General features: G+C 36.9%; 1 protein-coding gene across 1 annotated transcript; it reads left to right on the top strand.

Moving 5' to 3' along the window:
• The first annotated feature begins 252 nt into the window (after positions 1-252).
• On the top strand, positions 253-9,954 carry SVIP (small VCP interacting protein). The gene is made up of 4 exons (XM_047071003.1): positions 253-388; positions 2,447-2,497; positions 3,208-3,321; positions 7,934-9,954. The coding sequence occupies exons 1-4, from the start codon at positions 335-337 to the stop codon at positions 7,946-7,948; spliced, it is 234 nt and encodes a 77-aa protein (XP_046926959.1). The 5' UTR covers positions 253-334; the 3' UTR covers positions 7,949-9,954.
• Positions 9,955-12,567: the final 2,613 nt, after the last annotated feature.

The following is a 12,567-nucleotide window of genomic DNA, read 5'->3' as shown; positions in this document are numbered from 1 at the left end:
CAAACTCAGCAAGCTTTTCTTGGCGTGGAGGCCTTGCCTGCTTGCCTGCCACCCTGGCACTCGCCAGGAGGAGCTGTGCTGAGAGCGGTGGGGAATTGCCTCTAGAGGGCGGTAGGGAGAGGCGGGGTGGTGGAGTGACAGGCGGGGGGGGGGGGCGTTGTAGCGGAGGAGGGGTGGAGCGGGGCGTTGCCGCAGAGGGGCGGGGCGGAGCCGAGGCGCCGGACAGGGGTGGGGGCGGGGCGAGCGCCGCGAACCTGGGAAGCGGATCTGTCCGCGCAGTTCGCACCGTCAGGTCTGGGCGGGCCCAGCGAGGGACCCCCTAGCCGCTCTCCCCATGGGGATGTGTTTTCCCTGTCCGGGGGAGTCCGCGCCTCCCTCGCCGGACCTGGTGAGTAAGGCCGCGTCCCCGCGTCCCCGCGTCGCCGGGTTCCCGTGTCCGCCGACCCGCGCCGCGCGCACCTGTTCTCCGGAGGTGCGCGTCGGAGGCCGCGAGCTGGGGGCTCCCGGGCTGGCCGTTGGGCGCGGAGGCGCGGACCGGACAGCTCGCCGGTGGGTCTCTGCTGGCGAAGACGTGTGGACACGCTCCGAGGGACCTTGGGTCTGGCCGCGGGACCACAGCCGCCGCCTCCTTGTCGGTCTCTCCACTTCCGTTACAAAAAATTGCCCCAAGGCGGCTCCGGAGTCTGTTTACCTTTCGCAGACTTGGGGGAAATTGGGAGTTCTTAAGGACGCAGGCGTACGCAGACGGTGCGGTGTGTGGGCCATTCTTGGCGATGCGGTGGATGAAGTCAGGGTGCAACTGAAGTTCTTAATCTAGGCGATGTGCGTTTTCTTGTGTCTGTACCAACTGTATAAAGAAGGTGCTTAATAAAATCTCTTACGCTCCTGTGCTCTGTTGGATATTATAATAATCAGCTATTTCCCATTACCATTTTATCTCTTTATTAATTTCTTCTTTTTAAACAATAAGGATTTTACGTAGTACGGAATGTAGAGTTTGTAACTTTGCCACATCTAGTAAATAGAAATACAGAAGGCCCAGTTAAATTTGAATTTGTAGATGAAAAAAATATATATTTTAAGAATAGGTGTATCTCATGCAATATTTGGGACATATACTAGAAATTATTCATTGTTTAGCTGAAATTCGTATTTGGTTTGTGGTACAAGTCATTTATACCTTTTGTAGCTTTCTATTTATAACAGTATCTTTACATTAATAGTCCTTACAGGTTGTTGATAATAGAAAACCTAAATTACTCTCTTCTTCTACCTAAAAATTCATTGAAGGAAGTAAGGTGTTTGGGGAAGTACATTAACTCTTCAGCCATTTGATTATAGGTACTAAAAATGATCTGGAAGTTGATATGGGAAAATTTACCTTGTCTTTCTTGCTAGTGTTGCTTTTAAATGTTGTTAATTTTGTTTATTTGGCTGTTGGTAAAATACCAATATGCCAGCATTTGTTAAGCCCTCCCCGCTATCCCCACAGATAAACACATGGCTCACTACTGGAATGTCACTTTATCTTTGGGGTTTATCCAGGACCTCCCAAAGTAAAATAGATCTCCCACTATACCGCCCACCCACCCTTCCAATTCTTAATCACCATACTCTTCTTTGTATTTTCTCAAAGCACAACTATTTAACAGACATGTTAAACAGACTTGATTATATTTAACTGTGTGCCTTCACTGGAATGTAAGTTCCATGTGGTTGGAAACATTTGTCAGGTTTTTTTACCACTGCATCCTCAGCACCTAGAAAAGTTCCTGGGGGATGATGGTTGCTCAATAAATATTTGTCCAATGAATGAATGAATATATGTATTGTGGTAGGGTAAACAAAGAAATTATTAACACAGCTGCCAAGGGAATGCTGCTTACTGTCTTATATATTTAATGAATTTATAATTTATAATTAATAATAGTAATACATGATATAAAAAGTAATGTTCAGTGTGTCCCAACATGGAGCAGTACCTCTTAAAATTTCCTTCAGGGCTTCATGTCCTACACAATAAGATTAGCCCACTTCATTCATGACTGTTTCCTGAAAATACCACCTACCTCAAACCACATGTTTCCTTTCTTGCCTTATTAAATGCCATTTGTTTTATTATTATACTGACTAGCTTGTAAGCCTTAAAAAAAAAGCAACTATATTATTTTATAGCACAACCTGAATATATATAATATATATGCGTTTATAATACATGTTATGTATATGTGTCTTATGTGCTTATTTGAGGGTATATCGGTTTGGAGAATGAATTTCAGGAAGTTAAGTATTTCATAAATATTGCAAATAGTGGCAGTCTTAGTGGGACGTTTTGAACGAGTACTAAATATTTTTGTAAATTGGTTTTATATAGGTTTATAATGTATAAATTATCCATGATGTTTGGTTTTATTTTACAACATATTTTTACACACAATTTCTCTAGGAAGAGAAAAGAGCAAAGCTTGCAGAGGCTGCAGAGAGAAGACAGAAGGAGGTAAGAGTAGAAATAAAATTCTGCCCACATAGGGGTGCTGGGGTGGCTCAGTCAGTTAAGCATATGAGTTCGGTTCAGGTCTTGATCTAACGGTTTGTGAGCTCAAGCCCTGCATTGGATTCTGTGCTGACACCTGAGAGCTTGGAGCCTGCTCTGGATTCTGTGTCTCCCTCTCTCCCTGCCCCTCCCCTGCTCATGTTCTGTCTCTCAAAAAATAAATAGTAAAAAAAAATTTTTTTAATAAAATTCTGCCCACATAGATAATTGTGTTCTTTATTCTCAATAGATGCTTATTACTAGTATTCTGTAATGAAAATTGTGTCTGATAGCCTATAAATTTATATATAATCATTTTTTAAATGATTTCTGTATTTCCATAACATACATTAATGCAATTATATCATTTAATGCATGAAAATTACAGATGTCTTCTGTAATGTGAGATGCCCCTTTAATAAAACCTTCTTCTTTGGGATAAAGTGACCATACTTTATAAAGCACTGACAGATGTCAAGTTAAGTTTAGGGGAAAAATACCCAGTGAAGAAATGATGCTTTATGCAAAGCTTCTATAGAAGTAGTCTAATTCTTTGTTACCACAAATAAAACTCTCTTCCAAAGAAAAACCTAAAAAGCAACAAACAAATACCTTTTGGACACTGGATGCTAATTTTTGTTGTTCTTCTAAACCATTTAATACATTTTCTAAAGGCTGCATCTCGGGGCATTTTGGATGTTCGGTCTGTGGAAGAAAAGAGAAAGAAAAAGGAAAAAATAGAAAAACAAATTGCTACATCTGGGCCCCCACCAGAAGGTGGACTTAGGGTAAGTATTAAAATTTACTTACAGTTTAATTTATTTGGAATGTTAAAAAATGTCAGTAGCAATCTGTTCAATAGTTTCTTCTTGAAATGGATTATCAGCAAATTTTAAATTAATTTAAAAGCATAAATAAATAGATTGGAAGAAGTGCCAATTTATGTGGACATTCCAGCATTTCCAAAAATGAAAATAGATTGTTTTTCCTGATTACCTTAGCACTATATTTTAATATTTTGTATTTATATGATTAATAACAATATATAGAAACTTAACATGGAAGAGTATAAAGAAGAACATAAAATTCACCCCAATTCAGTGTCATTTTGACAGACCTCATTTCTAATCTCCATTTGTACATCAATCTTAATTGAATTGGATTACACTGTAGATTCCTTTTTTTTTTTTTTTAAATAACCTACATTTTTTTCACTGAGTGATTTGAGGATTTTGAGCTTTTCATGGTCACTCATTATCATAGTTCAGTAAATGTCAGTTTGGACAATAGACTATACAGGGTGAGTGTGACATACACACCTCCCACCTCCCAATGTAGCAATTGCAGCTCTTGACATGGAAATACAATGATGGACAAGTTAAACAGGACCCTGAACTTGAGGATCTTTACAGTTTTCTATAAAGGTTTTCTAGAAAGGTTTTATTTTACATGTTAAAGCACAAGAAAATATTGTTCAGATACTAAGATTTTATTCTTGGGGCGCCTGGGTGGCTCAGTCGGTTGAGCGTCCGACTTCAGCTCAGGTCATGATCTCACAGTGTGTGGGTTCGAGCCCCGTGTCAGGCTGTGTGCTGACAGCTCAGAGCCTGGAACCTGTTTCCAAACCTGTGTCTCCCTCTCTCTCTGCCCCTCCCCCAAGTCTCACTTTGTCTCACTCTGTCTCTCAAAAATAAATAAATATTTTAAAAAATTAAAAAAAAAAAAGAAAAGATTTTATTCTTTGGTCCATTTTTAAAGGAAATAAATTTTTCAAGTAAGTGTTTTTGTGACAAGGACAATGTCCTGAATTTCAGTCATTTATATCTAACTTGTCAATGATTTATTAGCACTTATTTAGCTGATTTACTGTCTTTGCAATTCAGTTTTTTTTATTTTTAATTTTTTTAAGTCTAGTTAATATAGTGTTACATTAGTTTCAGGTGTACAACATAGCAATTCAACATCTCTATACATTTTGCTGTGCTCATCACAAGTGTAGATACCATCTGTCACCATACAATGTTATTACAATAGCACTGACTTTTTTGGGGGAGCTCTTAAAACTATATATAAATACATACATGTATATATCCTCCTATCCTGTGGGGCCGGCAGTTTAGAAGCATCCTGAGAAGAGGTGCTTCTGGCTCAGGAATATCATGCAGAAGTAAGATTTATCTGTGTGTATTTTACCATTGTATATTAATTCATCTAGTTTTGTTTAGTCAATGAAAGTAAAAGAAAATATGATTTTATCAACTTTTAACAGTGTATAGAATAATTGGTTTCAATCTTAAGGTAAATAGCTGTGACTGTTGTGCTTATGTTTTTTATATACCTGCACAATAGAAGAGAATAAATTTTCTGGTAAGTGAAACAGTTGGTTGATGCAAAGTCAGGATATTTATCAGAAGTATAGATGTTTGCGTTCATTACTCTACTGAGATATAGGTGTATGCCACCAGGTTTATTTCATAGAAGTTTCTCAAAAACAGTAACAAAAATTGTGAAAATTAAAGTGTGTGGCCAGAAATTATGCTGAATTTCAGTGTTTCATAATAGAAGAAATGGGGGTATTGAGTGACAATCAAAATCACATATAATGTTATAAGAAAAAGATACTTTATATATAGTCAGAGTTAAGAAGGTATTTATTTGACATATTCTAATCTAATAAATTTAACATCAGATTTTAAACTCTAAGAAAGAAAGTAGCTTTCTTAATTAAATCTGAAGCCTAGCCTGAAGCCTATACTTTAGAAATAAATTAGGCCATGTACTGCTTTTGGTCCCTTCAGCAGTGTTCAGAATTAAAATCATCCCAATTTTAAATTTTTTGCCTGTTTTTCTTTGTGTACTGTTCTTACAAGAAAGCTCTCTGGTTCCATTAATAAAAATCACCCTCAAGGCCATCAAGGTGGACAGTGGCTCATTGTGATAAGCCACTCCTGCTGTACTCTGGGTCATTTTCCCTTGGAATATTCCTAATCACTTCTACCATTGACACACTAGCTTTAAGAGACATGCTCCTTTCCCCTCCACCACCTGTGTAGATCATTGAGAGCATACAGTGAAGTTCAAAATAAGTTTTTAGAGATTCAATGCTAATTGAAGGGGAAACAGAAGGCAGAGAGTAACTTTAATCTTCAAACCTGTTGGCCTAAGGTCCTTTAAGGGCTGCTGCCAGGCCTGTTCTGCAGGCTGGCCTGGTGTGGCCTCTACCGTGTAGCTAGATTTTTCCTCACCAGACTTCACAGTATGAGGAAAACATGGCCTCTCTCTGTCTTCATGTACTCCACATATTCATCTCCTGACCAGCGCTGCCTCTTCCCAGGATGATTGGCATTGGCAGTGCTCACTGTCTTCTGGGAAGGCAACCTCATTTTTTTTTCTTCTTAATTTCTTTTCATTGTCACATAATTTTACATTAGTTTAGTTTCAAGTGTAGAGCATAGCGATTCCACAAGTCTATACATTATGCTATGCTCACTAGAACCACCATCTGTCACCATACAACCCTATTGCAATACCCTTGACTGTATTTTCTATGCTGTACCTTTTTCCCCTCTGACTTACTCATTCCATAACTGGAAGCCTGTATCTCCCACTCTCCTTAACCCATTTTGACCATCCTCCCGCCCGCCTCCCCACTAGCAACCATCAGTTTGTTCTCTGTATTTATGACCCTGTTTCTGCTTTTTAAAATTTGTTTTGTTTTGTCTGTTTTTGCATATAAGTGAAATCATATGGTATTTGTCTTTCTCTGTCTGACTTATTTCACTCAGCATAAAACCCTCTAGGTCCATCCATGTTGTTGCAAATGGCAAGATCTCATCTTTTTTATGGCTAAGTGATGTGTGTGTGTGTGTGTGTGTGTGTGTGTGTGTGTGTGTATACATACACCACATATTCTTTATCTATTTATCTATCAATGGATACTTGGACTGCTTCCCTAACTTGGTTATTGTAAATAATGTTGCAATAAATATACTGGTGCATGTATCTTTTCAAATTAGTGTTTTCATTTTCTTTGGGTAAATACCCAATAGTGGAATTACTGGGTCATGTAAATGATTTAATTTTTTGAGGACCCCCCCCCCCACTCTCTTCTAGAGTGGCAAGGGAGCTTTATTTTAAGAGCTCAGTGTGATGATGACATGGTACAAACTAATATCAGTACAGGATATGACAGTACAGGAGTAGTGGCAGACCTCTAATGCAGTGGCTCGGAACCCTGGCTATATGTTAGAATCTCATGAGAAGCTTTCAAAAAAGGCTGACCCCGGGGGCGCCTGGGTGGCTCAGTCGGTTAAGCCGCCGACTTCGGCTCAGGTCATGATCTCGAGGTCCGTGAGTTCGGGCCCCGCGTCGGGCTCTGTGCTGACAGCTCAGAGCCTGGAGCCTGTTTCAGATTCTGTGTCTCCCTGTCTCTGACCCCCCCCCCATTCATGCTCTGTCTCTCTCTGTCTCAAAAATAAATAAACGTTAAAAAAAAAAAATTAAAAAAGGCTGACCCTTGGCTCCCACCTTATGCTAATCAGAATCTCTGAGAGTGGAGTTTAGTCATCAGGACTTTCTTAAGCTCCTCAAGGTAGCCTAATGCGCCAAACCAGATTGAGAATCACTGCTCTGGTCTTTTTAACACTAATCTTCAAAGATATATTGTGGGAAATAGAGTCCCGTGGTAAAAAATAAAATATTTTAAATTCCTGGACACGATATTGTATACTGAATCCCTTTCTTAGAGTTCAAAAGTGCACAGTGTTCCAAGTCTCTAAGAAGTCCTAAAATGAAAGCAGATTTACTTGGATTAACCCTTAATTTTCAAAACTGAAATACAGATTTAAAAAATATATATAACACCCAATAATATTGCTTGGATGTACATGAAAACCACTACTCAAGAGACTGGTAAGTACCTGGTACTATCCCAGTGACTTTTTCAGAATTTACTCCTGCAGATGTAGTAGACTTGATTGAACAGAACAACGAAGTTTCTCAAGTGAAGCAAGAAAAAGACTTTGCCAAACCATTACTTAACAATTTCTGCCATTCTGTGGCTCCCTGCCTCAAACAAGAATTCCTGTATTTTTATTTTACAGTTTCATTGTTTTTATTTTGTGGTACTTTCTTTTGGTTTTCCTGAGCTAATTATTGGTTATTTGGGATTTAGCTACCCATTAATCTGCCCAGGTATTTTGTTTTACTTCTTTATGTCTTTAAACAATCGTTTGTCTTATTTCAGAAGTTGACCATCATGTAAAATTATACTAATCACTGCTATGCACAGAAATCACTTCACATTTGTATAGCCCATACTTCTATTTTTGTTCACTAGGATGTTTTTACATTGACTTTAAATAAAATTTACTTGTCTCCATGTGTTTTTATCTTTTCTAGTGGACAGTTTCATAAGCGTAACGTGAGTAGAAAAGTCTACTGCCAGTAACTAATATCTGCAATCAAGTGGACGTCCGCAGCCTAATGTCTTCTCTTTGAATAAATAAAATAATTTATTGTAATTGTAGTGCCATTAAATGCAGTCAGTGCTTTTCCAGTATTGATAGACCGAAACTGTTTTTGATGTTCAAACTTAGAAAATGGCCAGACCCTTCAGCAAATACTTATTTTCTTACATTTGCTCTTGTGCAGGTAGTGGGTGATTTGCCATTTTTTAGTAATTAAAACATGGACCTAAATAGTGAATATATATATATATGTCGCATGCAAAAAGTCTGCATACACCTCAGACATTAAAGTTTGCCATTGTATTTTATCTCCTTTATACGATGACCTAGCAATCTATATTTTTCTGCTTAGCCTTGTATCTGTTTTTATTTCATTATCTATGAAGGCTTTTGCTTAAAAGTATGGACTCTGTGCCTTTAAACTGATCATCAGGGAAAATGTTGAAAAATCATTTGAAGGGCTTATGTGAAGGGACACTGTAACTTTTTGTATCTTACCAATGAATGAGTAATGAAAATTTGTAGAAACTGTTGAATTTCTCCTAATTTATTTTCTATTTCTGTGGCTTATAAAATTAACATGTAGGGTTTTACATTGCAATAAAAGTGTTTTTTTGCTTGCTGAATTTAAAATTATATATTAATAGTACCATCAGAGGGCAGTGATCTATTACACGATGTCAGACTCCGCTCTAAAGATATTTGTAGTAACTGAATGAGTTAAACTAAGAATCTGATGGGCTATACTGAGTGATAATAGATTTGTCCAAATTTCATAGGTGTTTTTATTCTTTTGTATTTATTAAAGAATGATCTCAAGATTTATACACATGCGAAATTGCCAAGGCAAATGTGAATGTATGAAATAGAAACATGTAGGTACTGTATTTAAAAGGTCTACTTTAAACATAAACATACTATGAGGTAACTCTATGTGATGCATAGTCATAAACTTTTCTAGTTTTTGTTCATTAGTAACATGAGCATTAGTAACATTGTAGCATTTTTGTTTTTTGAATTTTCCTTTTTAGTATATAATAAGCTAAAATAGGAGAATTCCTATATCTTTTAATTTGGTTGCTAACTCTTTTGGATGACAAGGCCACAATCTGAGCCCTAAATTAGAATTTGTAAGACAGTTAAGTGCCAATGGAGACTATAAATTAGACCAGCTTATTTGATTTACAAAAAGAAAACTGAGCCATCATTGTGCTCATCCCTCTCACAAGACCTGTATTACATAGCAGTATATCATATATGATAATTTCAGAGTTTGAACTATATTATAGGTCTCTTGACTCTTCATTGGAAAAATTATTTTTTCTATTATGGCCTAAAATAGTTTATGAATATCCAGGCAAGACATATATTTAGACAGGCTCAGTTTTTCTTCATCCTTTAGAAGGTCAGTGGTATTTTTGTTGATAAAGGATAGTGAAATCATTGAATTTTATTTTAGAAATAAAATTTTTGACTTTATGAACATGATTAATTTCTCCAAGGCAGAAAGGAAGAAAAACATCATCAGTAGGTGAATAGATATAAAGCCAGAATGTACTAACCTTGAACTGTGTAAATCCTTCCTTCTGCTTTAATATAGAAAGAACAATTTTATCTGTACTATGTCTTAAGAATTACAACTTGAGTTGGTGTAAACAAAGGTTTACATCCAGGGGATAATGCCCTGTTTCTAATAGAGTTTATATCCAGAGACCATGTGTATTTACTGTTGAACCATGAATGATATGCTGGTGTATTGCTTTCTGGGAACAATGGGATATCCTGCTCCAGCCAATCATGCATGGCCTGCTTCCATGGGTATAATCAGCTTTCTGCAAAAAGATATGGGTTGCATGGGCTAAGGGGTGATACTCAAATGTTAAGAATAGTTTTAGGAAGGGGAAGGGAAAAGAGGAGACTAGATGCCTGATAGGAAACCATTAAGTGACTACTGAAAAAAGCACATATATATCCAACCTCTCTCTCATCAAGTTATGAATCAGTTCCTGATGAAAACTTAACTTGGAGCCAATTTCCCATAAATCATAATTCAAGTAGGAAAACATGGTAATGCTTAATATGTCACCCAAACCCTCCAACAAATGACTAAAACATAACTGAAACAGTGAAATACTTTTATGTAACTATCATATTAAGATGTAAAATGCTAAAACCACTGCTTCTTAATTTTAATCATCCGACAATATGACTGGTAACAAAAAGTTGTATATTATCATATAGCCCCTTTGTTAACATGCTGCATGTTTTTTAAAACATCTATATGTGATACTATGGTTCACCAATTGTATTTGGAATGTAATTAATAGTTTTCACATACATAGTTTGTTATAAATTCTGTATTGCCTTATGGGGACATAATATACATTTTTCTTATATAAAAATTGAGTTTGGCCATCTCTTTAACAAAATTGTATCCTCACGGCGTATTGAATAATTAGAACTTGGGTGAATGGTTAGGGAAACCATGACGCTCTTATCTCTGGCATGAATGAGAACAACAGAGCTAAAGGCTATTTGGTATGTTCATACAATCCCTGAATTTACAGATAGGCATGTTTCTTTTTCTATAAAGGAGAAATGGTAATAGTCTCCTGTTGCCTTAGAGAAATACAATAATGTAAAAGTTCTAGCTATCATCCTTTGTACCCCAGGAGAATTGACATAAGCTTTGAGGTTTTTTTTCCAACAGTCCGATTTGTAAATCTTCACTAGGAATTATAGTACACCCTTAGAAGAAAAAGTAACTTGTCAGTTTTAGGTTTGAATAATATCTGCATAAATAGGTTAGTAAGAGAGAGGTAGGTAGGCACACCTATCTGCGTTGACATTTAAGGTGTGTGTGGTTATTTTGTTTTGTTTTTAACACTTTCAAACAAGCATCTCAAATTCCCCTACTACATGTGCTCTAAGCTGATTCAACTGTGACACCATAGCCATTTTCTTTGATTTTCTCAAAAGCCACTAGGAAGGCACCTGTGTATTTCATAGACTTTGAACAAGTTTTGGTTTGATTCAGAGAAGTTTGTTTCGAAAACCCAGTTAAAATTTCTCATATGACATGGCTTTTTGTTTTTCTATTCTTCCAGATATGTTTCATCTTGCAAATATTACCTCTAAATATGACTATTATGGTCTGACCTGAACATGATACTTTTATTATAGCCCAGATTGCATTGCCTATTTTTTTTTTAAGTTTATTTATTTTGAGGTGGGGTCCAGGGGAGACATGCACGAGTTGGAGAGGTACAGAGAGAGAGAGGGGGAGAGAGAATCCCAAGCAGGTTCCACACTGTCAGCACGGAACCTGCTGCAGGGCTCGAATTCAGGAACCGTGAGATCATGACCTGAGCTGATGTCATGATTCACCCAGGCTCCATGCATTGCCTATTTTTATAGCACATACTTGGTTTGGGTTTCAAATCAATGTCCTCTAGTCACAGGTTTGAGCCAACTTTTGCAAGTACTTCAAACTTAACCTCAAATGGAACTAAGTAGTTTTGCATACAAACTCTTTCTAGGCTATTTCTCTGAAATCTGTTTTTCTTACATCAGTCAGAAGTCAAGGAGTTATCCTAAACTTCCTATTCTACCTAATTCCTAGGGTGCCCTTTTCTTATCCTACATTTCTCAGGTAGGTTATTAGTAACAGACATACTTAAAGTAGGTTAAAAAAATACCAAGTGTCTCGTGTAGATAATTCTTAAGTATCTACACACAAATTTGTAGAACTCATGAGTTTAGCAAGGCTGCAGAATACCAAGTCCATATATGAAAATGTCAATGCTATTTCTACAGGCAAGTAATAAGTAATCTGAAAATTAAGAAAATTCAATTACAGCATCATCACATAGAATAAAATACTTAGGAAAAAATAAAAGAAGTAAAAGATCTGAACTGAAAGCTACAAGACATAGTTGAGAAGTTAAAAAAAAAAACCCTAAATGTTTGGGACCATTGCATGTTCATGGTTTAGGAGACTCAGTATTGTCAAAATTGCATTCTGAAATTGATCAATAAATTCAGTGCAAAATCCAAGCAAACTTTTTCAGAGAAATTGACAAAATGACCCTAAAATTTACATGGAAATGCAAGATTTACAATAGTGAAAACAATTTAGGAAAAAGAACATAGTAATTTTCACTAAGGAGTCAATGAGTAAGAGCAATCTACATTTGGTCATTTCCTTCTGAATGTAGTCTCGTTTTTCCATATCCTTGTTGAATTCCATTCAGCTAGCAGCTAGACCTCAAGGTCAATTGTGACCACATTCTTAGCAACACCTAAGAGACCATCATAGATGTTGTATAAGCAGAAAGAATGATGCCACCCTACCCCAAATATGTTCACATACTAATCACTAGACCATGGAAATAAGTTGCGTTACATGGCAAAAGGTATTTTGCAGATGTGATTCATCTAATAACCTTAAAATGGAGAGATTGCATTATGTTATCTAGGTGGACCCATTCTGATCACATGGATTATTTTTTTTAATTATGTTTTTTAATGTTTGTTTTTGAGAGAGAGCAAGCAAGGGAGGGGCAG

This window comes from Lynx rufus, unplaced genomic scaffold (assembly GCF_022079265.1).
Source record: "Lynx rufus isolate CCGP_SWC_20201006 ecotype Redwood Valley unplaced genomic scaffold, mLynRuf1.p SCAF_9, whole genome shotgun sequence".
NCBI classification, from domain to species: domain Eukaryota; kingdom Metazoa; phylum Chordata; class Mammalia; order Carnivora; family Felidae; genus Lynx; species Lynx rufus.
Note: the sequence above shows the minus strand (reverse complement) of the source record. Positions and strands in the feature narration are given on the sequence as shown.

Excerpts from the sequence above, each read along its gene's own strand:
- SVIP (XM_047071003.1), top strand. The coding sequence starts at position 335 with ATGGGGATGTGTTTTCCCTGTCCGGGGGAGTCCGCGCCTCCCTCGCCG. Across the intron at positions 389-2,446 it reads CGCCTCCCTCGCCGGACCTG|GAAGAGAAAAGAGCAAAGCT; the intron begins GTGAGTAAGGCC and ends CAATTTCTCTAG. Across the intron at positions 2,498-3,207 it reads CAGAGAGAAGACAGAAGGAG|GCTGCATCTCGGGGCATTTT; the intron begins GTAAGAGTAGAA and ends CATTTTCTAAAG.